Here is a 25116-nt window from a genome sequence, read left to right as displayed (position 1 = left end):
TTCTGGTTTGTGAGTCGTCTTTTCACCTTCTGTTTCCTCTTTCATCCTCTCCTATGATCTAACCCCTTTGACTCTACAGCTGAGGATTGTTAATAAATACTCCCAGTGGAACAACTGTATATTTTTTGCCTTAGAGGTTGCCTTCATCTAAGGAGATAGCAGTATTTCAAGGCTCACTGGAGCTATTGTAGCACGAATTAAATGGCGAAAATGAGAACCGATAGCACCTGTTTGTACAAAGTTATTGTAACTTCAGCGTTAGAAAATGCAGTTCTGTAGAGCAGTCTGAAGTTTTTTTTATCTGAGTAGGTCTTAAATGCAGTCTTGTGATAAAAGATGTTTTTTTCTGACACAACATTCATTCCATCTGTTGGTTATGACACGTAAGCGCCTTTGCACAAAAAAGCACATAAAAGCCATCTTTGGTGAACTCACGAGGAGAAATGGAGGAAGGGTCTGTGCATTGCAGAAGAGGTGAGCTGACTCTTTGGGGATGCAGCAGGCTGGACTTCATAAATGGAAGCAGAGCCTTCCTCATTGTCATCGTCGCTATACAGGTCCTCTTCTAGCAGATGATTGTCACCGCCTAGCACTGTGAGGAACATTGATCATGTACACATGTGGCTACTCACTTTTCCTGGCTTTACTCAGTGTACTGATGGCAAACGGGTACATAAAAAATTGTTTCTGAAAAGTTTAATCCTGAAAGTAGCACTGCTGCTGATGTTAATGAAGCAAATTCAACAAGAAAATTAAATTTAAAGAAAAAAAAAAAGCAAATCTGCTTATTAGGTAGAGATGTTTAGGCCATTTGACATCATGCACAGCTATGGGATTTTCATGTCATTAATGGCTTTTAGAAGTATGATTCCTGCAAGCAATCTCCAACTGGTCGAGTATTGCATCGAGCCTAATCTGCTGTAAACAGTCTTCAGTTGACTGGAGTGGGAGTTGAGTTATTGAAGCGCTCACAGGATGACTAGTTATCCAATCTCTGTGCCATCACTTCTGCATACACAGGGGAGATGTTTCACTACAGATTCTATGTTCACTGTGTGAGGGCGATACAAAGCACTTTGGTAATAAGGTTGGGGAACGAGATAGAGATAATCAAATACTACAAAGTACCAACAGGAAAAACAAACTAACAAGAGAGACAGGTGGCAAGAGAGATAAGAGCAAGAGTGACAGTGGAAAAACAGCAGCAAGAAAAGGAAAACACATGATAGAATTGAAACCACAGGTGCCTGGGTTCCAGACGCCTACCGTGTGTGTTGTCCCTGTCAGTACACTGAGCATGGGGGAAGACTCGGAGCAGAGCTTTCAGCACCAAGGAGAAAGAAGTGGCCAGCAGGGGCCTGAGGGTTGGGGACAAGGCTCGGCCTGGGGGAGCCAAAGCCCTCTGGGAGGCTGGGACAATTGTCCTCATTGCTTTGCTGAAGTCGCCAGGCCCCAGGACGATAGAGGCGACGTCCAGCTTCAGTTTGACGCTGCTGCCATAGATCTGGGGATAGCGGCGGCGCAACGCCATCAAGGCTGCCTCTGTGCAAAGTGCTTTGATGTCAGCACCGCAGTAGCCTGTAAGAAAGAGAACAACAAAGCTTAGTGAATCATTTGTTTTCCTAATTAGGGTTTTACGCTGGCTCTTTTGGCACAGCCACCGTGAGCTGCTGCCACTTCATGGTGAAAATTTTTCAATTGTCTTTTATTGTTCTACCCGAACACCTGGAGCTTTAAAGTAAAGCTACACACTGCAGTCACTTTCAAAATTGGCATAATGTTTTATACTTAAACATCACTCTTACCGACACATTTTTCTGCAAGTTCATCTAAAAATGGCTCAGACAATTTGGGATTCCAGTCCCGTGTGTGGATCTCCAAAATGTGCTTTCTGGCCTGAAGAGAGAGTAGTGAATAGGGAAAAAAAAACCCAGATAAATAAAACACAAGGAGCAAAAACATGAGGTAAGAAACCCAGAAAAACACACCATAAATACACCTATTAAATGTAAGCACCCTTCACCCTATCTAGAACTGACAACATAATGAGAAAGATCAAAACAGAGCCAAGTGAGTGAATGAGTTCAGCTGAAACGTTTGCCAAAGCTACACCCTACAATTCACTGCAACATCTCCACAGGACTCCGCTTTGATGATCGGGCAATGAGAGCAAAGTGGTTTTTATCGTGAATAAAGTGCGAGAGTTTTCATCATGTTTCATCATATCTACCTTTCTACTCAACTGGCATCATTGAGATGGATTTCATGAAGCTGTCTAGCTTGGGCAACACCGGAACATAGCAGAACTAAAACATGTAAAAAGACTCGCTTTTGCATAAGAGAGAGTGTTTTTTCCCCCATCCTCTAATCATTCAGAGCTTACTACCGGTGAGAAGCCACCACTGGCTTGCAGATTAGCCTTTGATTACCAGTGATCCTACTGTGTGGACAAACGATGCAAGGCGACCCATTAGACAGACTCGATGGGGAGGAGTCACCTGCACTGTTCTGGTCATCTGATTCACTGTCACTTTTACTCACACGCAACATTGTTTTATGCTTCCCGCCCTCTAAGAGCTAAATAAATCAATTACGTATGGAAAAAAAAATTAAACTTCTGAGACTGAATTTTAATTTTCTAGAAAGCTAATGAGCATCTGCTTTGCCACATGCTTAACTCAAAACATCAAACACTGAGGATGAAGAGAAAAAAAAACAGGAGATTTTTAATAGCCAGCGGGCTGTGGGTACCAAATTTGTCACAGGACTTATGAGTAAGAGACTAATTATGTTTGCATTATTTTCGATCTCCAGCTGGGTGTCATTGAAACAACTGTGCGCACACTTCCACTGTATACAGTATTGATGTTTCTCACCTTCTTATCGGGCAGGCTGAACAGAAACTCCCGGTCAAAGCGTCCAGGCCTCCTGAGTGCCGGGTCGATAGAGTCAAGTCTGTTTGTAGCACCAATGACCACTATCTCCCCTCGACTGTCCAAGCCGTCCATCAAGGCCAGCAAAGTTGATACAATAGAACTGTACAGAGAAAAGGAGGCAATTACAAAAGCTGCCAGACAGTTATAGAACAACAAATTCAATTTTGTACATGCATGGCTCTAAAACATTATACGCAAACCTTCATGCAAGAGCCAAATACTGTTTGAATCAATACTGATACGGGTCATGAGTTGGTACAACCTAAATTAACAAGGCTTTATTTTTGCAAATGGTACAAAGATTTGGTCCATTAAACAGCCATACTGAATAAAATAGTGTGGTGCAAAGAGCAACTGTGCTTGTGCTCTGTTGACTAAAGCGTGGCAGCATGGATGAAAAAAGAGAGCATACACACTCTTCACTGGTTTAAATGGCACTCTTCACAGTTACAAATATTTAATTTTCTAGCAGGCAATTGTTTAGCAAGGCTCAACTTCAAACTGTGTTTACGTGAAAGGGCTCTTAACCCACGCACAGTTCAGATTCAGTGGTTTAAATCAGAAATGAAGGTCTCCTGATTTCCACTACTACTGTGACCAAGGCTCAAATGAAACTCAAATTCAAGCAGGAAAATAGATATCCAGTAAATTTAATTTACAATTGGAGCTACAATGCCAGCAGTTTTAGCAAAACTGCGCCACCTATTGGTAGTTAAAAAGACAGCAGTTTGGAACTGCACATGCAGAGACATGCCACTGCTGCTAATGTGCAGCAGTGTTGTATAGGTTAGGCATTTTACATTTACATGAAGCAGCTGTGCATCTTTGAAAATGACATTGGCCTTACCTGTGTATCTGGTCTTGCTTGCTGGAGCGAACAGGAGCCAAACCATCAATCTCATCAAAAAAAATTATGGATGGCCTCATAAGGTAAGCCTGGTCAAAAGCACACACAGGACCAAAGTCAAGCTTACTTAACTCAATATATGATTACACTCCTTAGCTTTACCTGTGTTTAAGTACAAAGAACTAGAAGAACTGAAAACATGCCATCAGAATCAAAAAAATGTCTTCCACCTCATCAGAGTGCTGTTGCAGTGGTTTACCTGGTCAAAGAGCAGGCGTAGCTGCCGTTCTGATTCACCAACCCACTTGCTGAGGCAGTCGGCTCCTTTCCTCATGAAGAAGGAAACCTTCCTGTCACCATGACTGCACTCATTGGCAAGAGCTCGCGCAACCAGGGTCTTTCCTGTGCCTGGTGGGCCATAGAACAAACACCCTCTAAAAAAAAAGAACAGGGGGAGAATAGGACCTTAGTTTATGTGATAATTACAGCTCACCACTTTTTAGATTCATCTCTAAAATGACTACATAAAGGAAATTCTCACCCTGTGGTTGATCAATATTTGATGTTAATAGTACTTCAAGCTGTAAATTGTTGGGATAACTCAATTTTATGCTCCCTTAACCAACTTCAAATAGTGCTTACACTTCTTTTATTGTGCACAAAAGGCATAAATATAATGTCATCGTTAAAGTAACGATCCCATTTTTTTCCCTAGAAAACACAGCATAAATTGGAACTGAATAACCTTATATTCTTGCAGTACGTTCTCACCTGGGAGGCTGAATCTTGAACTTCTCAAAGATCTCAGGATACAGCAGAGGGAATACCACCATTTCCTTTAGTGACTGTATGTGATTACTAAGACCACCCACGTTGTCAAATCTTACCTAGGGAGAAGACACACACAACCACAGACATATTTTAAGTCAGTTTATCCAATGTCGGAAGCAAGCGCTGTACCTCTCTTCCTGACTTTAAGCCACCTTTCTTCTAGTGGGCTCTTTCTTGCAAACAAAAGATTTGAAAATCACATGGTGGAGTTTCTGTGCTCAGAGATCGAGCTGAACAAATGAAGGATATCCCCCCTCCCTGACATCATACAGACCCAAGAGTAGAAAAAGAAAATTGTATGGGATATTTATAGACCTTTTCCACTAGTATTTACTCGGATCAACTCGGGAATGGCTCGACTCGGTTTTTCGGGTTTTCCATTAGGTGATAGTACCCAGTACCAGGTATTTTAGTACCTACTCAGCCGCGTTTCCAAGCATTCTGAGGCAATCCAAAAATGAGACGTCAACAGCCTGCATTCTACTGATTGGTTAGTCAGTGGCATCACTCGATGAGTCATGAGAGCATCTCCTTCACAAAAATCTAAAGCCCCATTATTTAGGGAAATGCCTAAAGGAAAACAACACCGTGGTACCCAAGTCTGACGAAAACCCACACCGAGCAGCGGGTATACCATCATCTCAACGCCCTCCATTCGCATTACATACAAATGACGTCAGAGGACTTTCGGGACACGGCTGTAACGACCGCACACACATTTTGTGATGTTTAATTGTAATGGAAAACCACCGAAAAGAGTCGAGTCCCGTTTAGTCCAGTAGATGCTAGTGGAAAAGGGCTATTAGAGCAGCCTGAAGTACATTCTAAGTGTGTCCATATACTGAACTCTTTAATGGAAATTTTGGCTATGTTTAATATGGCAATCCACCACTTTAAATAAGGAAAAGCATAACAGGTCACATTTTAACTCAGAAAATTTCTTTTTTATGTATTAATAATTGACCGTTCCAAAACTAAACAGTGGGTCGTTTAGTTTTGTCTAATAATTTTGATGAACCCAAGTATTCAGGCTAAACTGTGTTCTATTATTGTTTTGGAACTTGGGAGTATTTTCACTCACTGAAGGGTCAAGGTTCATTGGATCCACATCAGCCAAGCTTGCACCCACTTTAACTCGATCACGCAGCACCCCACTAGCCAGGTCTTCAGCCGTCAGATTCATGGGCAAGCACCTGTTGCAACAAATTCAAGTGAAATAAGTGAGTACAACAGAGTAGTTAAAAACACTGAGGGAAGAAGAAAGAAGGCAGCAGCCAGCACCTGTTCCTGGCCCGAGTCATGCTCTTGCTTTTTCTGCGCTCAAAGCGTTCTTCATCAGAAGATGAGGTGGTGTCACTGCTGTGAATGGCGTGTTTCTTCACTCTGGAGAGGCGTGACAAATCAAGAGTCAGAATTGTATCACTCCGCACTGACATTCCTTTTTTCCCTCATGAGCACATTACTCGTACTAGTGAAAAGCTACTTGTGAAAAAGACAGTAATATGTTGAGCACCAGATTTGGGCTTTTCACAGTTTGCCCACCTTATATGGCTTCTCCTCGCTGGGGATCTGTGGGTGTCAAAAAGTGAGGGGTTGCTCTGTTTTCTGTTCACTGGCTCTGAAAAAAGGGAAACAAAAAATGATTAGTGGTTACACTCTGGTATAATTTCCATTTACTGTGATTTTTGTTCTGTTTAAATTACATTTGAAACCAATTTAGAAGCGTGAAGAATAATTCAGAAAATGCATATATTTACCAATAGGCGGTGCTTCATATCTCTGCACTGTCTTACGCTGCCGCAGATTGTACGGCCTGTCATTTTCCTCCCCTGCCTCCTCTGCTTCATCTCCTTCATCATCGTCATCATCATCCTCTGCATCTTCCTCCTCTTCCTCACCATGAGATTCTGAAAGCCATAAGTATCATCTTTAAATTTGAGAATACTGAGTTTTTTAAATATTATATAGTACACTAAGCAATCAAAATTTTTTATGATTAATTTGTTTTAAGACGAGGTACTTCATAACGACTTCATGATCTCTTGCTTTCTTCACTGATTCGTAAGCAGAACATTAATAGGGAACTGACCTTCAGTTCCTTCCTCCTCTTCCTCCTCCTGCTCTGTTTTGCCCATGACTTTGTGATGCGCAGGTATGTTGAAAGTACTCCTGCGCATGGATTTCCTGCGTTTCACCCGTGAATACATGTCCATGTTTTCCTAAAAGAGAAGAGCCTTAATGCCAACACTTGCATTCACCTTGCATCATCAGGCAGTGGTACTTTTCAAACCCTGGTTTGTGTGGCGCTCCACTGCTTCGCTCACCTCCTCAGTTTCTCCGGTCCACATGCGAAGTCGCTCCACCTCACGATTCTGCCTGATGCTACTGATGTTGTCCATCTCCTGAAGAACAGCCTCCGCGGTGCTGCACACACGTAAACCAACACAGAATGAGAAACAAGATAACAACTTTGTCTACAGTGTTCTCTTTTCAGAGTACAGAATCTCAAAAATGTTTTTCTCTCTACTCATGTTTCATCTTAAATCTTGAACCAATAAACACTGTGACAACTTACAACACACAGCATACAAATACTATTTAATAAGGAATATTTTTTTAGGATCCACTTTCATATGTTCCAAAAATGAATGTGTCTTTCAAATGAACCGGTTAACCACATTTCCAGCTCATTCTCTGTTCAAAGCACTGTTGCAAAGAAACATGTCAATAGTATGACTGCCTGAAGCTACCTGTTGACCAGCTGGTCAAACAGCAGGCTCTGATTGAGGTGTTCAAATTGGCTCTTCTTCACCCGACAGCTCCTCTTCAGCTCCACATGGCCATTCATATGAGAGTGATCTCCCCCTCCGCTCTCCTCATTCCGGTGACTCATATGGGCTGCAGCACAGATAGAAGATTCAATTAAAATTGGTATTTTTTAATCATATGCTCCCCAGATGATTGTTATTTAAACAGGGATAAACTGGGGGAAAATACTTTACCGTGCCCATTTTGCATGATGCGAGACGACAGTCTGTAAAACAGAACAACAAAGAAAATAATTCTGACAGCTGCACAAAAGATGGCAATCACACATATTACTGCTTAGGAGCTTAGGATGGAGTGTTTCTGATCACAATGCACAACAAGGCTACAAGATTAAACCAAAAATCATTATCACAATTATTTTAGTTGATAACTGTGACCTGGATTTTTTTGAACATTTGAATTTCCATGAAGAAGAAAAAAACAAAACAAAAAACAGGTAGAGCTAGTGGGTGACACGGGTAAAGAGTGCAGCTACCAGTCTGCCTCTAATGGGGAGCCTCAAGGTGCAGTGAACTTGTGTGCCTTGTGAGACCTGCAAGTTAGCCCTGGGCCAGGTGGCCAAAGGAAAGACCCTCAAATACGAGGCCAACTTCTAATAATCCATCCCCAAGTTCACCCATGGAAACCTTATAAGTTTTTCTTCCTCTTAACAGGTCTATGCATGCTCTCTTTTGGTCATCTCAGCTAGAGCTGAATTAAACAGCAAGTGAGTCTGAGCTTTTATGGAAGGGTAAAAAAAATGTATGCTTGACAATAGCAGGAAAAAAGTATTAAAGAAAAAGAAAAATATATATACAAAGAAATAACTCTTAAAAACAAAGAAAACTGCATTTTAAAAAATTAGGCAAACGTAATGCAAAAAGTAACTGTTTTATCCAGATAATCTTGTCTTCATAACTGTTAAAAGCGAAGATCATAACTGATCAAAATTTCAAATTTGGTTAATCACACAGCACTAAAACATGACATGTAACAATGCAACTCTGGTTTCACAGCCAGAGCCACAAAATATCTATCTTGACCAACTCTGTCTTAATTAAATTTACGTGTGTAAAAAAAACTAGGCCAAGAGCTGACCTTGTGCAGTAGGTAGGAATGCCCCAGCTGACCCTCTGGCCCTTAGTCTGAGGGGACGGGGAGGTATCACTGGAGCTTGGCTCAGAAGCAGTCTGCCGCCGTGTGCGCTTGGAAGGCGGTGCAAACCGTGGACTGCTGGGACTGCTCGCATCACTGCTGGGCTCCTTCTGTTGGACAAACACACACATAACACCAGAACTTAGGGGAGTGAAGGCAAAACTGTGACACACAATCAGAAAAAACAAGGAAAGGAAAAAAGAGGATAACAAATACAGAGAGAATGTTTCACAAATATCTGCATACAAGGTCTCTTTGAATATTAAGTAAAAATATATTTCATGGGGCGGGAAAAAAAAATTAAAAAAATCGAGGACACAAGAGAACAAGATCGGAGAGCGTCAAATCCAGAATAGAGGACTGTCATGAAACAAGACGCCCTGAACCCACTTCCTCAATGTACCCTGTGAATCTCAGCACAGCACCAACCAGACATATGCCCTTGATGCTCATGCCCTTCACAGCCTAACTTCCCCGCTGATATGTGAGCATATCTCACTGTTGTCATAGGCAACTGTCTGCAGTGCTGACAGAGGGGTTTGTCTGACTGGGTGGATAGATGGATGCAGACAGACTGTAAAATGCAGGATGTACCAGGAGTGAAGAAACGCACGGAGGCTGCCCAAGAGGTCCACCGTGAAATCATTTCCACATGTGAATCACTCTGCAAACACTGTCACAGCAGGACAGTCGGTTCTGACAAGTTCTGACAAGGTCAACAAGTAGCTAACAGAGTAAAATGGCTGGTTGCATGGAGTACAACACTACACTGACTTCTTGTGATATGGCAATGTAAATAAAAGGTGGGAAAGTTACAACTCTGTTACAAAGAGTGCAGTTCTACACTCACACAGTGCAATATCGGGTGCTATCGATTGGTCTGGACTGGAGCTACGTATTTCATGAATCATGACCCACAATTCTGCGACGTACCACCACTCGTCCAACAAACCATTAAAACTCAGGAATGCGCTAACAGCAACCAACAGATATTTCCCATTGATTAAATGATTTCTTTGTCTGTGTTAAGTGCCTTAATAATCGTAAATATTACGGAAATACAGACCTTCCTGTCTTGCATAATCACAATGTTTACATTTTGAAACAAAGCCTGTCAGGCAGCTTGTAGGTCGGGCGATCGGGAGTAAAATCTAAAGCTCATTTATCAAATCATTCTTTCGAAGAACACATGGGAATATTTAACTCTACGAGTGTGTTTTAAACGGACAGTCTAAAAACCAACTTGCCCATGGGTCTTTGGGTCATTTATAACTTAAAGTTCACCAGGTTCAGACTTGCTAAATACGGACCCGAGCCAGCCAACTGTTGTGAACCTGGGACTCCCTTCCCCCCACTGTAAGCTAGCTGCTAGGCTAACTATAACCTACAATGCTAGCTTAACTATCGCTTTCTCCCTTCATATGTGAGATAATAAGTAAGCTGACACTTCGAGGATAGCGACACATAGTAGTGCCAACAGCCTTGAGTCAAAACCCCAACTGTCTTTATTGGGTGGGCTAATTAATGGTGAAAACAGTGGAACAAGTCAGCCGGTTAAAATTGCCAAAAACAAAGGGAACTCAAGTTGAAGCTATAGCCAGTTCATATCGCTAGCTTGTAATCTAACAGCTGTACAATCCGTTCAGTGCGAAGGATACGCAAACGACTAGCCGCAATCATGTCTTACACTGTGTATCTGCGTGACTGTGTTGGTGTCAGTGTCGATACTGCTCGTATTTTGCTGTGAATAATACATTATGTGGAGCACCTTGAGGCCAAGGCTAGCAACCAGCTAGCCAAACTAGCCAGCCAGCTAGCTCGCCGGTAAAGAAAAGAAACCGGCTTACATGTTCCTCAGAGTTTCGCTCGTTTCTCGACGACGACCTAGTCCTCGACGAGATGAATGGACCGCTCCTAGTCCGTGAGCTTTTCCTTGTGTTCACCATGTTTTTTTTCTTTTGTCTGCCCCTTACTGAATCTCTCTAACCGGCTCTAAACACTGCCTCAGTGAGAGCAGGATCGAGTTCGAGGCGCCATCTCTCTCTCTCTCTCTGTGTCTACCTCCCTATCTCCCCGCCTCTCTCTCCCTCTCTCTCTGTGTGTGGTGGTTCTAAGTCTGTTTGGCAGGTGCATTCATTTCTACTGACTGGATTACCACCAAAAGACCTACTATCTTTGTTATTACATGGATACTTGATATCACAAAGGCAGTAATTCTTAATGCAGATATGTTACTATGGGTAAGTACTTGTATTGTACACTGGGGACAGTCAGTTAATCAGCTAAGTACTATTAAAGCACGATAAGTCACCAAATGAATAACAAAAGGTGGTACAATTGACGCCAGCAGGAAAACAGATGGAAGTGGGCAGCCTGGATGCCCAGTATGTGCAGCAATTCACTCTTTGTCTTCATCAAATATATATATATATATATATATATATATATATATATATATATATATATATATTAAAACATCAACAAATGTAAAAGGTCTGTGAATGATAAAAATATTTAGATTTGCCCTGTAAAGCAGCAATCAGAATCTTTAAAACTCGAATAATCACACAAGCTATTATTACTACAACATAAAAAACTGTTTTTGTTTGCAAGACAGGGCTGAATTGTACTGACTATCAAATTTTGAATTCTTTGTGACCTCCAAGTATGTAGTAGAAGAGGCTGAATTAATAATAATCTCTTCTCACTTTGATGCTTTTAGCCTTGCTTCTTTCACTGCACTCCCTGTCATTTTATCCCCACAAGTAAAAATGACTGTTTGTGTGATTTCTGTTCTATTTCTGGCTCGAGTCAAGATGCAACTGTGCTAGCCATCTGTTTTGGGTTTTTTTCTTCTTTTTTTCCTCTTTTTTGGTTCAAGCAATAGTTTCTAAAAATCAATGTCAAAATGTTGTTGTTTCTTTCTTAAGAACCTTGTGCCATAAAATATTCCCATTTGATATCTCAAATAAATATTTTTTTATACAAATGTAAGAAAATTTAAACCTTTCACATGGAAACAGGAATCTGTTTTCATTATCATTGTACCCTGTTCTGAGCATAAGTGGGCAATGCACTCCAGACAGGCTGTCGATTTCAAATGAAGTGAACTAGACGATTCATTCACATGTCCAGTTCATTATCTCGCCATCGAAATATCGGTTAGATGATTGAAAAATGAAATTTCTTTACCTGTGCTTATATGTTCTCATAGAGTTTAATAGAAGGTATGGGAATGCAGAAAAGGTCAAGGGTCACTGAAATCATTCTCCACTGATACGCCATCAAAGATCAGGCATGGATTTCATGTTAACCAAACATATTTTCCTGGATATGATTTAAGTCCACACCTAAACTAAATTCTGTTACCATCAAGAGCTTCCTTTCATTTTTAAACATTTTTTTTAATCTCTCATTAGCGTAATTTCAGAAATACAGCCTGTTTTTCACACCATACATCACCATCTTCGCTGTGTAGCTGCTTAATAATTGATGTAACATATGTCAAGTTTAAATTACTACTTTTATTAGAAGTAGTGAAAATACTATAATAATACATTTGCTAACAATGATAATTGATTCAAAGATAATGAAAATAAGTTTAAGGGTGTGTTTTATACTGAACATGCCACCTTGGATGCTATATTATTTCTCAAGCACAATGTCTATAATTATGTCAAAAAAGTATAAACGTATGCCAAATTCATAAATACGAGGCACATTTAATAAGTAAGCAAATGAATGGGGAAAAATAAAAAGATCTTTTATAAAATTATATTTGATGTGTTGAATTGTATTTGACTATTAAATGACCATGCTGTAGTATTGTTTCTATTGGCTACAATGTGCAACATAATGACATCATAATATATCATGCATTATTCAAGTTTTGCGTCACAATAACAAATAGGCAACAATTTAAATGTTATTGTTGTACAGTGAAAGTGGTGTCATGCACGTGAAAGGTAATTTAAGTGCATAACTGCTACAAATGGGTCATTAAAACCTGTTGAGAGGTGGTTGTTAGGGAACATAATATGTGATATAGATGAGAACCTTGAGGGGCCCAAAGCTGTACCCCTACAGGAAGCAATTCACAGCGATTTGGCAACTACAGGCCACAGAAAGTGATTTACATTCAGGCATTTGAAACAACTACAAGTAAAATAACCAGTGATGTTGTATAGAGGGCTGGATCCAAGACAAATTTTTCCAAACTTCCAAATGAGCGACTGAAACTACTGAGTGCAGGATGTCACTGATCAACGTAGTAAATATATCGTAATAAATGTATTGGAGTTTCAGTGAGGCAGTCAGAGCCTAGAATGTCCATAAGCAATCACCTGTCAGCTTCAAAGACAGGTTGCTACATTTCACTGTGTGTTATACTTGTATAACTATGCATGTGACAAATAAAGAACCTTGAACCTTGAACCAAAGCAATGTGATCACATCCAGTGTGGAAGATGTACCTGTGTGCCAGGTTTGGTTGCTCTGTTCCTCAGTTAAAACAACCAAAAAGAGATTTTGTGCGTTTCAGTAAGATAGCTTTTTTAAAATTGTTATTTGTTTTTTACTGATTTATTTACCTGTTCATTTATAATTTTGGTAGTTTTGGTCCTCAGGGCGTATGAGAAGCTTCTGCAAGAAAATGTACCAGAAAACTATATTAAATTATTTTTGTCTGTGTTTGTTTCCCTGCGTGTTTATTAGTGAGTCATTAATTATTTGTTTTGTATTTTGGCAGTTTAAGCCCTCCATAGAGTTGAGCCATATGAGACATCTTACCTCTAAATAGAAACAAACGCACACAAGTTTGGATCCAGTGGGCTTTCCATGCCATCTAATACTGTATCGTGAGTTTCAGCTGGGAGAGAAGACCTGCTGAGTTCAGCACAGAAGAGTGTACAACCGCGACATCGCGAGTGGATTTACGGCACTGTTACGTCACATGTATTGCTCAGCAGAAGCGCCGCTACCCTGAAACTTATGGCTACAGATGTGTAGCCCTGGATTAACCGATTAAAACACGGACTGGTAATTCACTATTCGACCTTACCCTTTATGCGCGCATGCTAATGGGCATCTGTTGTGTTTATGCTGACATATAATCCTCGTTTTTACGACCGGCTCCTGCGTGTGTGTTTTGCTCTTTGCGGGTCCATCGCTTTCTGCCGCCCACTTGCATAAATAACGATAAAGCTACAGGCTGCTTGGCTGTCTGGCTATCTATCGATCACGTAGTGCTTTATAAAAATGATCCGTTTTAGGTCATTTTTAAGCGGTGTAGCACAGTTTTACTCCACACGTGTACATAATACGCCGCTAAGACAATAAAAGGTTACCCTCCAAAATATTGAACATCAACCACGCTAGTGTGTGTGTGTGCTCGCTTGTTCCTTAGATGGGAAACATAGGAAGACATGAAAGAAACTGACACTGTGGAGAGTGAAAAAGATGAACAATGGTAAGTCATTCTCTTTGTTAAATTCACTTCTAGGCAAATGAAGTCCTGTAACTGAATTGATGCCGTGGATGTGAAATAATCTGAAAATAACTGGGTTGGACATTAGGGCTGGGCGATATATCGAGTTTTTTTAAAAATATCGATATATTTTCATACGAGATATAAGATGTGACAATATCGTTTATATCGATATAGCCTATGTTACGTTATAATTATACTTGTGGAGCCGCAGGTTTGCCTCTCTTTCGTCCACTTTTGTCTCTACGCAACGTTACTCGGCCTCGCCTCTCCTTCACTGAACACAACTCCGCCTCCCCCATAGCTTCACCTGCAGGCAATGACAAGATGAAAGCGGAAAATCTCCGTTAGCGAGTTACCGCGGATCGTCCCGTGCGTGGGGCTGGACGGCGTCAACGTGTTAGCTAGCTAACCACGCTAACGAGCTAACCGCGCTAACGACATGCAGCCCGGAGGAGCTGCACGGCCTAAAATCCTTTCATTTTCTCAAAACTGGACAGTGCGCCTTATGTATTAATTCTGGTTGTGCTTACTGACCGCGAACCGATTTTATGTGGTACACAGCGCTCAGCAATCTGTCAAAAAATGTTTTAATATGACTTTGCTAAGCTACGGAGCTGCACCGCTTGATGGATTGTCGGAGGATTACGGCTACCGGGGAGGAGCCTCGCGGAGTGATACGTACTGTGCTTCAACGTAATATTACCGTACTGTGTGTGTATAAGGACCATAAATGGCACCTGTTCAGAGACGTGGTGCAGCTGTGAAATCTGTCTCTTTGTTATTATGCTCAGCGTCTATTAGTTTACATTTTGACTGCACAATTGTGAGCTTTTTGTTATGCACAAAAACAACATTTTCTTTTATTTATGGACCATGATTATTTAATAAATGCTGATAATTTATTTTTAAGTAATTTCTTCATGTACATCTACGCTGTATGTAAATAAAAGTGCCCGTGTGACATCTGGGACACAGTGTGACTAAGAACTCTCTTTTTGTTCTTAACTTATGGCTTTAAAAAAAAATATCGAGATATATATCTTATATCGCCATCCAGCTAAAAAATATCGAGATATGAATTTTGGGTCATATCGCCCAGCCCTATTGGACATAATAATAATAATAACATATTCTGGGGTGTGTGAACTTGCTTTGCATGGTCTTGCACATTAACGCTTGTGACTGTAGACTGACATTCAATAAGCATGATGAGTGAATACCTGCACTTTCTTCTCATAAAGGGTGGTCAGTGAGGACAATGAAGAGGAAGCTCCAATGAGTCGTAGTTTTTCTGTGGAAGACCTCCTCGATGAGGTGGAGAAGATCTGTTACGATGCCTCAGGGACTTCAAAGGTCAGAGACAAATTCACACTTGAGAGCCAGATCTCTGCAAATGTCCAGCCTACATTTCTGAGCTTATAGACTAGTAATAACACAACATTTAAGTAAAGTATACACAGTACTATGCAAGAGTCTTAAGCCACACCTCATTGCTTTACATTTATGCTTCCAAGGAGCCAGACTCACTTGTCATTTTTTTAAAATTGGTTTTCATCAGTATTGGCTGCTTTTTCACTCATTTTCAGTCCGGTCCTTGTATCTGACTATTTTCACAGGATTGTTATTTTTGTTTGCTAAGCCACTTAATGCATTTAAGTAGAAAAAGGCATCAAACTTAAGGAGTGAAACTAGTGTTATGTCTATAAATAATTGACAGCTTAGCAAAGAATCAATTTTTGCATCATTAAGGCAAAAACACTTAATTTGTTCACATTTCTTTAGTTGAAACTATGAAAAATGCCAAAGATAACACCACAAGAGAAGTATAAATAGTATTTTTGCACCAGCAAAGTAATTCCTCTAGGACTATTAGCCCAAAATGTTAAAGTTTTGAGGAAACTGGATAAGTACAGAATAAAAAAAATCTGGAAGTAATGTCCTTGAGGAAAAACCCAGCAAAAGACCTAACACAGGACCCGGGAGATGTCTCTATCCTTCAGCTGACCTACGTACTGTTCATTGAAGCCTCATCAGAAATGGTCACAGTGTCTCAGGTTGTCAAGAAGCTATTGTTAAGGAAGGGAAACGGGGAGAGAAATGGAGGAGTCAGGAAAGAGGTAGAACAGTGAGTGTCTACAGCCACGCAGGACGCACTTGCCTGCAGAGAAATCACTGAACTATTACCTGTAGTTTTTCTGGCACGTGCCCAGACGAACCTCACAAAGCCTTTGTAATAGGGACCCGGCAGGCTAAACATTTGTTTAATTGCGTTGAAAATTGCATGCTCACGTTCGCCTCCAATGGCCTGCGGTGCGTGAGTGAAAATGACGTAAGTCTCTCCAAATGAGAACTCTCGCCGAGCTCTGTCAGGCAAATCTCAGTTGAAAGCACAAGCACCAGGCTTCAGTGATCACAGGATATTTTGTTTACCCGTTCGTTGCCAGGATAAACAGTCCGCAGTAAAAGTCCGACCTCCCGAGGTTAACAGCTGTGTGGCGACTTTATCTCTGAATCCTGTCAGGCCTATTTGATTGGGGTTTTTTTTGCTTTGGTTCCAGGTGGAGATGGTGGTGAGGCTGTGGAAGGACGGCTTCACTGTGAATGACGAGGACTTTCGCAGCTACTCCATTCCAGAGAATCAAGAGTTCCTGGATGCCATCAAAAGGGGGTGAGTCGACTGGCTGAAACAGGATAACCTTCCTGTTTTAACGATGTCTTCAGTTAGATTTTTGCTGCCTTACCACAAAGGAGGGCCATCAAATCCTAGGCTTTAATCATGGTTTTTAATTACTCTTGGTGGCTTAACGACCTCAAATAGTGTTCTCTCACTGATGAGAAGGGAGTGTTCAGACTAATAGTGCAATTCTTATTGTTCCTCAGGCAGTGAAAAGTTATTGGCAAGACGGTGTCATTTTTCTTATCATCTTAATATCTTTTTGAGTAATCTGTAACATAAATTTAACACATTTCTCCTAATAAGAGCAAAGTCATACAGAAATTAAATATAAAACATGTTTATTTATATTTTGTGCTCATTGCGGAGCAGATGTGCTATCAGTGTTAGGGAGAAATGTACAGTAAGGTGCAAAAGTTGTTTAACATTTCGCATCCAAGGAGAAAGATTTTCTTGTCATTTTTAAAGTGTTCTTGAACAATAGTTCTCCAGGCTTTTCTTCATTCATTAGCTCTTTTTCCACTCATCTTCAGTCCAGTACCTGACCATGTAACACTCCCCACTGAACATGTCTGCTCCTATTAAAACTTTCCCAGCCAAGTACTCCAGTCCCTACTGTGACACGTGACTTTTCTCTGAAACACCTCATTTGTTCCTATTTATAGTTGAATACGTGACAAATCTCAATAATAACACCAACAAGATGATTTCCAAATATCTGTTAGCCTAAAGCTTGGCATATCTTTGCATGGTGTGCGGTCTGACCTTAAAAATATTCAGGAAACTGGACAAGGGGAGGACAAAAAAAGAAGTGGCAGACGTTATACTAATTTCTGATTTTTTTCTACCAAAAACACACTTATACTAAAACAATCAGGACAGCTAAAAACACCAATTCAGCTGAATTTATCTGTAAAATGTCCATCACAGCTGTTATGGTGCAAAAAGCAGAGTGCACGGTGGACAGGTTCCCCATGTCTCACATGCATAAACCAAAAACATAACATTATTGCTGAGTGGGCACTAAGCAACATTTTACAACTGCTTTAACAAGTGTGTAGTAGCTGCCGCTGCTTGATGAATGCATTGTCTGGGCATGGCTCCACGGCAGGCACGGGCATGACCCAAAGTTGTTTGTGGTGTCAGAAGTTAAGTCAATATCAAAATGCCAAAAAAAAAAAAGTTTTAATGAATTAGAGGTGGTCCACTTCTCCTCGACACCAGCCAAGTGTTTAATGAACGTCAGTTCAAATAGCATTGACCCGTTCAGTTGAGACTGCCGGCGTGGGTTAATACTTTATTGATTTCAATCAGAGCCTGCAGCGTTAGATCGCTTTGAATAAATGCCAAATGAAGTTGTTTTTTATTTTCTCTCTTTCTTTGTCTTTAGTTTAAATATGTTTAAATACCATATCTACGTCCATTATCAAACCTACTTGCCAGAGTTTAGTGATGATAACCAATCATGCTTCTTGGTATACCTGCTTGATTGCCGTTTTCTCAATTTCCTGAGTAGCCACCTCAATCCAAAAGACAGCTCTCAATCAATCAACGGGAGCTCTTTTCATCATGGGCTAATGACAAAATGTCAAAGGGCTAGATCAGGAATATTAAGTAGGCAATTGTCTGATTACTTTTGAACCCATTCACTTTGGGAACACTGATGCAGACCTACTTAAATTATATGTGCTGCACACATACAAGAAGGAGGGACAGACTAAGCCTGAATGTAAGTCACATGTAACATCTCTCCTTGGTTCGATTCACTGGTTTTGATCACTCCCCCATGATGAAATTAGCAGGGAAGATATTCTCCCTGCTGACCAAAGCCCGACACTTGAAGCTAGATAAAGCTTATTAGTGCAGCTCATTTGTCATATTGATTGATCTGAGTGGACTCCAATCCGGATCTTTAATCTATCCCAGGGAGCTTCCGGCAGAGTGGGAGAGCAGAGCAGAAGAGGAGGAGCTGGAGATTAGCGTGGAAGATCTGACAGAGGAAAATTACGTTCCCAAGAAGAAGGCTTTTCATCCCTTCAGCGGTCGAGGATACAGACTTGGCAGGTGAGAGATTGTCGCTGTGAATGTCCTATTGTTTTTGTATTTTGTGCAGTGTGATCTCAAGATTTAAAGGCTACCGTGCACCACTAGGTGTCCCTCTAAATCCAAATATCAAAAACCCCACAACCAAATCTGGCACAGCAGACGAGTCTGCTTGTCAAGCTGAGCACCAAAACATTTTTGCACCATCACTGACACAAAGAGTCTGCAAACATTTTGCATGAGATTTTTTTTTCCTGGCGTCGGTGTGCATGGTAAACCCGGCGTGCGCACTCCTAAACTGGTGGTTAATCTGCTATTTATCTTCTGTCCATTCCCAGTGTGGCACCCAGAGTAGTAGCCAGGTCACCATCTGTGCACGAGGACGGAGAATCTCCTCCTATTCCCATGGTAACACTAGACCACGCCCTTCCCGTCACCTCCCTGCAGATCTGGTTGGCCGACGGCAGGAGACTGGTGCAGAGGTTTAACCTATCGCATCGGTACGTATCGCCAATACGCCACATCTCGATCTTCGGTTTGATCAAAGGACAAAAATAAGAGAAAGAATCAGCAAATTAAAGACCGACTAACTGCGCTGTGTAAGAGGAATCTTGACACTTTTCTGCTCCTGCTGCGCTGCGTGTAAATCCCATAATCTCAAACAGGAAAAAGAAGTGGTTGAAGGGATGAAAAAAGATTTTTGTTTGCTCTAGCTTGGGAGGTGGTGAAGTCGGTGGGGGTTAGGATTACGTAATGCTCTGTTCTAGGCTGCTGGAGTTAAAGGCTGGAGGCATGCTGCGTGTTACGTCCCCCTGCCCCACAGTGCATGGGGCAGCAGAAAACATAATCTGAGATGTAGCAACAGCGTGGATCTATAAAATCCCCTGAGAGGGATTGCGTAAGTCTGGTGCAGCTTTTATATAACAGGGTTAGTAAGCAAAGGATGGATGGAGAGGACTGAACCCTTCCAGCCTGCAGCGTGAGGAGCAGGCCTTACATAGGATTGCTTCATATACACTGGGGCCTCATTATTAATAATATATGATGGTACTAGTATAGTGCTTCATACAGAAGTCACGTGTCACAGTAGGGACTGGAGTACTTGGCTGGGAAAGTTTTAATAGGAGCAGACATGTTCATTTCTGTATTTACGATGGCAGTTTGTTTGTTTCGTTTATTTAAATCTCCAGTCTTGATGTTTAATTTATTTATATTTTTTCTCCTCCAGGATCGCTGATGTTCATGATTTCGTGTCACGCTGCCAGAGGAGCTGCCCACCTTTCGTCCTGACGACGTCTCTTCCTTTCCGAGAGCTCACCAACAAAGAATTAAGTCTGGAAGAAGCGGATTTGACCAACGCTGTCATTGTACAGAGAGCCCTGAACACACAGGCTCCATTTGGACACTCCTGACCAACACGAGCCCATAATTCACACACAGCACGCTGCTTTTCCCCCTCACTGACTCATTGTGTCCCCCTGATAGCAATCTCAAGGTCCACAGCACTCGCATTTGACAGCTGCTGTCTCCTTCTACTGTCCCCGTGTGGGATTAGCTCAAACTTTATTAACGATATAATCGCTTAGTTGCAAAAGGTGCTGTCCTTCCTCTGGAGGACAGCAGTTACCTGTCGTCAGACCTTCTTAAATCTGCTGAAAAACTATATAGGCTGTCGCCCATGCAGATGGTCCTCCAAGGGATCTCCATCTGTTTAATCTGCCACGTGTGAAACCTCCATCCGCCCCATCACACATGCAAAATCCCACCACCATCACCACCAAGCAAGTCTTCCCAAATTGTGATTTACCACCTTTTCTGCACAGTCAGCAGTATATATATATATATATATATATATATATATATATATATATATATATATATATATATATATATATATATATAAGGGGCTGAGGTTTTAAGTTTACAAACATGTGATTTTTTTGTTTGCACAGTACTGTGATACAAAAGAAGTATTTATGTTTGCCTTGCTGTTTAATCTCTATCTCGCCTTGTGTAGTGTTATGATTTTTCTTTCGGTCAAATGCATTGTTTTATTTGACCAAATCATTGGCCGACATATCACATGTCAAGGTATGACAAAATAAAATTTTAAAAAATCCTTAAAATTTTGCATTTTTTTGTTTTAACATTTAATAAATTGATCAAATTGAATTGGTGTTGTTTTAATATCATTTGTTTAGCTGTGCTTTCACTACTGATGACAGATACGTGATTATGGCTGGACTCTTAAGCACCAATGCTGCACCTTACTCCACATCTGTGCTGGCATTTACAGTCCTAATAGGGGGTTTAGATTAGGGAGGGAGGGAGGGCTCACTGATGAGGAATGATGACATCACAGCGGTGCTTAAGACACTTAAGCGTACATCTGATGCTGATTCACGGAAAAACTGCCAGCAAACACAAACATCGTATTCCGATGGTTCTTTCTTGAGTATTGAACCTTGTGTTTCTTTGTACGTGACGTGTTTGGTTTTACGTGTGTGTCTGTGTGTGTGTGCTGTAGCCAAGCTCTCAGCACTGGCCTCATGATGAAGCCCAACACCATTATCCATCTTCAATATTTAAAGGCGGGTGAGGAGGGGGTGGGGGGAGTTGAGGAAGAGGAGCTCACATCCTCTGGATGGTCAAGGTCACACGAAGAAATCCGGCAGCAGAAATGTCTCTAAGCTGATCTGACTGTATGTTTAGGATTTTATACCTGAAGCTGCAGGCTGGGTGCATCGCTTGGTTGTGGGCTAGAGAGTTAAAACAGACCATATTTCCTTTGTGCTGCATATTTAATAAGGCAAAGCATGCAGGGAATTACTTTCCCTTCAACTCCCCACATTTCCTCTCAGAATGACCTTCTTTACTCGAGCAGCGGCAGACCTTTTCATTTCGTACATTCCTCTTCACGCATTATCGGAAACATACCCATTCTAATGCAGGTCATAAGCCCGACTTTGCTGCCGCGGTGCCTGTGCCCTTGTCGGTAATGTGGTTTTCATAGAGGGGGTTTGCATGCTTGGAATTTATGGAGAGGTCTTGGTTCAGGTAGCTGAGGTCTACATGACATGTTTGTTGTCATGCTTGAAGGAGAGGAGGATCGCTGAGAGTAAGCATCTGGGACCAAAACAGCTGCTTATGCTTAGTTGGAAAACTAAAGAGTGAAATCAAAGAGTGAAAAGGGCCTTTCCAGAGTTTGTCTAATTCCCCAAACCATACAAAAAGGCCTCCTTTCTTTTTCGGGGTCCATCTTAAAGTGAATATATTATGCACAATTCCAGCTCCATATTTTTTATCCTTGGACTCTACTACAGTTATTTTACATGATTCGCAGTTCTTTTTACCTTCTACTGTGCCTCAGTGCAGTCTCTCAGCTAGCTCACTGTCTAAAAGAAACAGGTTTAACACAAACTGTGGTTAAAGTCAACCACAAACTTGAATTCAGTTTACTCTGTCGTGCAGTTTCCTGCTCAACTTGCATGACTAATTGTGGGAAAGAAACTACAGTGAAAGCCAGGATTGCAGACAGGTAGTGTGAAGTTGAAAGAAATCAAACTCTTAAAAGGCAGCGAAGGTGAAAAGACGCTGTTAAAAATATTTTTGCACTATGCAGCTGGTGACATTTTTTATTATATTCATGTTATTTTACATTCTGGGTGAACAAGGTTGACTAACGCTTGATACAAACAGCAAATAATTATCATAAATACTTCTGTTTTTGGGATATTTCTCTTGTCTCTGGGATAAGGAAGGTCAAATCTAAGGCATTCCCAACAGAGGAGTAAAATTGTTGTTTGACCATTGTAACAAAGGATTATTATCAGCTAGTTATTTATAATAAGTTCATCAACCACATGTTTAAAACAAGACAATATTGGTAAATAGCCTGTGTATGAAGGTTCATGAGGTCGCTGCTGATGGTAAAAGGAAAAACGTTTATTTTGAAGATTGCACAGTGTAACCCACTCCATAAACTGTATAAGAAAAATGGAAATGGTGAGGGTGACATAATCCATTAGTCTTTTTTGTTGATCCAGTTTTCATCTGCTAACACTACAAAGCTTTGTTTGTCTAGTTGGTGATATAAAACTTAGGCCAATGCAGAAGTACCTTTAACCCACAGGTGTCGAACTCCAGGCCTTGAGGGCCGGAGTCCTGCAGGTTTTAGATGTTATAAATCCAATACAACAAATTCAAATTGCTACATGACCTCCTCGACATGTCTTGAAGTTCTCCAGAGGCCTGGTAATGAACTAATCATTTGATTCATGTGTGTTGACCTAGGGTGAGATCTAAAACCTGCAGGACACCGGCCCTCGAGGTCTGGAGTTTGACACCCCTGCTTTAACCAGCTGTTATGACCAGCAGAGGGCAGTTGGTCGGGTTTCAAAAAGAGGCCCACCTCCTTAGAAGTCTAATAAAACCATGAGCTATTCTCTACATTTATCTTGTTATCGCATTTAAAAAGCAACCTATGCTTTACTTTGTGATTTACAAGTTGCTCACATATGAGCATGAGCTTCAGCACCATCCCTCAGTATCTCAGTTGGACCAAACACCAAAATGGCAACCAAGAAAACACCCAGTTTAAGATTTCATACTCATTACAGTTATTATGTAGTCAGAAATCAGTCATGCAGGACAAAACTGTTTTTTGTATAAGGCTGTAAACATGTTTATTTCTGCTGTAAAGTTGTGCATTTTAAAACTGAAGTCTAGGGGACACTTTGGAGACATCTACAGTTGCAAATGTTGGTATCAATCCGATATCAATTAAATACAGGGCCAGTATCGCCAATACTAATACTGATACCGATACTTTAAAACTACAAAGGCAGCTTATGCAGGTAAGAGCCATGTGTTATGACTTATGAGATATCTCATAAGTCATAACACATGGCTGACACATGACATGATGCTGAGCCATATGACTCAGCATCAATTTACACATTCTGAGCAGTTTAATCACTGCCATGTTTGCTTTCTGCAAAAAACACACCTCTGAAACACTTTGGGTCAACTCCTGTTGTTTAAATGTGCTTTAGACTGTGAATAAAATAGATGTGACAGTCAAAACACGTGTTTGAGGAATATTGTTTTTCATTAAACACACAAAATAATCTGTCCTACCATCTCTAGAGGAAGTGCATTTTTCACATTACATTTCACTGTTTGCCTCTCTGATAAGATTGCGCAAATCTCATGCAAATCATCTGAATTTGACATTTTCGTCCGGCTTCTTTGCCTATCATAATAAAAAACGCAACAATAAAAAAAAAAATGCTTAGTTTGAACGGCATCATTTCTTTTTAGGATTTGCTGCCACTATAGATCTGTAGGCCTTTAGGTCTGGATTTTGGTGCTTCCCGGGGACTAAATCCGCACAATAACTATATAATAGTGAAGACGTTGATGATGATAATAATGCATTGTAAGAAATATGCAGCTAAATTCTTGAGCGCATTTTTTACGAGTTCCGTTTCCGGCTCCCTCTTCCAAAGAAGCACACTAATGCAAGAAGATATGAAACCAAACTGCATTGCATACATTCCACTTGTAGCAACTGCCAGTTCCCATGAATGGGATTCGTGGATTGCAATGACTGGAACACTCTCAGTGTGAAGCACCGATAATGGACTAATAAAAGATTCCTATATGTGATAGACCGTCAGATAACTAACTAGACAATAACACAGGAGCTAAGAAAGACTGATAAAAATATTTTATTTTATACATAAGTGATAAATATAGATAATATAGGAATTCAAAGGTTGGTGTTTTTGACCTGAGCTTAAAGGAGACGATAGTGAGAGATAGTGGCTTGATTGTAAAATGATGCCACTATCTCCCATGTGAAACACCGGTGCGGCCGCTGTAGGGCGCAGCGCGTCACCGTACTGAACGCAGGAGTGGAGACGCGCACCCCGTCTCCATCCTCCGCAGTCTCCTCTCCTGCCCGACAGACTGACTGAGTGACTTGCAGATCACCTCACTGACAGCTCAAAACTAACCTGCTAACTGAGCGGCACCGGCTATTTCCCATCATCACGGGGTGAGTTGATATCTGGTTAATGCTTCTATTATTTTTTATTTTTTTAATGGGCTCTGGTGTTCATGTAGGTATGCAGACTGGTTGTTGATGGATGCACTTACAGTAATAGTAATGTGAGGGCAGACTACACAGGAGGCTACTCCTCCTGCACGGGACATCGTCGCATTTGCGCTCCCGTTTGTGCCGTTTCTCAAAGCCAGCTGTGCAAACATGTCAAATTCTGCATATTTCGGTGGTGCCATGAATTACATTCTAGTTTTATTTTGATCTCAA

At 41.0% G+C, this 25116-nt stretch overlaps 2 protein-coding genes across 3 annotated transcripts in view; one reads left to right on the top strand and one right to left on the bottom strand.

Moving 5' to 3' along the window:
* The window catches only part of atad2b (ATPase family AAA domain containing 2B), a 68650-nt gene extending 58037 nt beyond the window's left edge, over positions 1 to 10613 (bottom strand). The window contains exons 1-17 of the mRNA XM_085373587.1: positions 10425 to 10613; positions 8521 to 8687; positions 7617 to 7648; positions 7365 to 7512; positions 6939 to 7038; positions 6704 to 6833; positions 6372 to 6521; positions 6157 to 6232; positions 5896 to 5997; positions 5696 to 5807; positions 4555 to 4670; positions 4043 to 4217; positions 3784 to 3872; positions 2877 to 3036; positions 1806 to 1896; positions 1267 to 1578; positions 436 to 592 (exon numbers count right to left, since the gene is read on the bottom strand). Coding sequence (XP_085229713.1) covers positions 436 to 592; positions 1267 to 1578; positions 1806 to 1896; positions 2877 to 3036; positions 3784 to 3872; positions 4043 to 4217; positions 4555 to 4670; positions 5696 to 5807; positions 5896 to 5997; positions 6157 to 6232; positions 6372 to 6521; positions 6704 to 6833; positions 6939 to 7038; positions 7365 to 7512; positions 7617 to 7648; positions 8521 to 8687; positions 10425 to 10523 — 2216 coding nt within the window. The 5' untranslated portion in view covers positions 10524 to 10613. The remainder of the gene's footprint in view (positions 1 to 435; positions 593 to 1266; positions 1579 to 1805; positions 1897 to 2876; positions 3037 to 3783; positions 3873 to 4042; positions 4218 to 4554; positions 4671 to 5695; positions 5808 to 5895; positions 5998 to 6156; positions 6233 to 6371; positions 6522 to 6703; positions 6834 to 6938; positions 7039 to 7364; positions 7513 to 7616; positions 7649 to 8520; positions 8688 to 10424) is intronic.
* Positions 10614 to 13495: 2882 nt separating this feature from the next.
* Positions 13496 to 20604, top strand: ubxn2a (UBX domain protein 2A). Of its 2 annotated transcripts, XM_085372896.1 has the most exons (7): positions 13496 to 13614; positions 13982 to 14044; positions 15307 to 15418; positions 16624 to 16733; positions 18666 to 18803; positions 19121 to 19282; positions 20011 to 20604. In XM_085372896.1, exons 2-7 carry the CDS (start codon positions 14001 to 14003, stop codon positions 20192 to 20194), a joined length of 750 nt encoding a protein of 249 aa, XP_085229022.1. In that variant the 5' UTR covers positions 13496 to 13614; positions 13982 to 14000; the 3' UTR covers positions 20195 to 20604. The 2 variants fall into 2 exon arrangements, with proteins under 2 accessions (XP_085229022.1, XP_085229023.1); XM_085372897.1 differs by lacking the exon at positions 13982 to 14044 and having other exon boundaries at positions 13498 to 13614.
* The last annotated feature ends 4512 nt before the right edge of the window (positions 20605 to 25116 follow it).

The sequence above is a fragment of the Diplotaxodon limnothrissa genome, linkage group LG15, assembly GCF_057381915.1.
Source record: "Diplotaxodon limnothrissa isolate DT_005_m linkage group LG15, D_limnothrissa_male_GT1.1, whole genome shotgun sequence".
In the NCBI taxonomy this organism is placed as follows: domain Eukaryota; kingdom Metazoa; phylum Chordata; class Actinopteri; order Cichliformes; family Cichlidae; genus Diplotaxodon; species Diplotaxodon limnothrissa.
Note: the sequence above shows the minus strand (reverse complement) of the source record. Positions and strands in the feature narration are given on the sequence as shown.

Excerpts from the sequence above, each read along its gene's own strand:
- ubxn2a (XM_085372896.1), top strand. The coding sequence starts at position 14,001 with ATGAAAGAAACTGACACTGTGGAGAGTGAAAAAGATGAACAATG. Across the intron at positions 15,419-16,623 it reads ATGCCTCAGGGACTTCAAAG|GTGGAGATGGTGGTGAGGCT; the intron begins GTCAGAGACAAA and ends CTTTGGTTCCAG. Across the intron at positions 16,734-18,665 it reads CTGGATGCCATCAAAAGGGG|GGAGCTTCCGGCAGAGTGGG; the intron begins GTGAGTCGACTG and ends AATCTATCCCAG.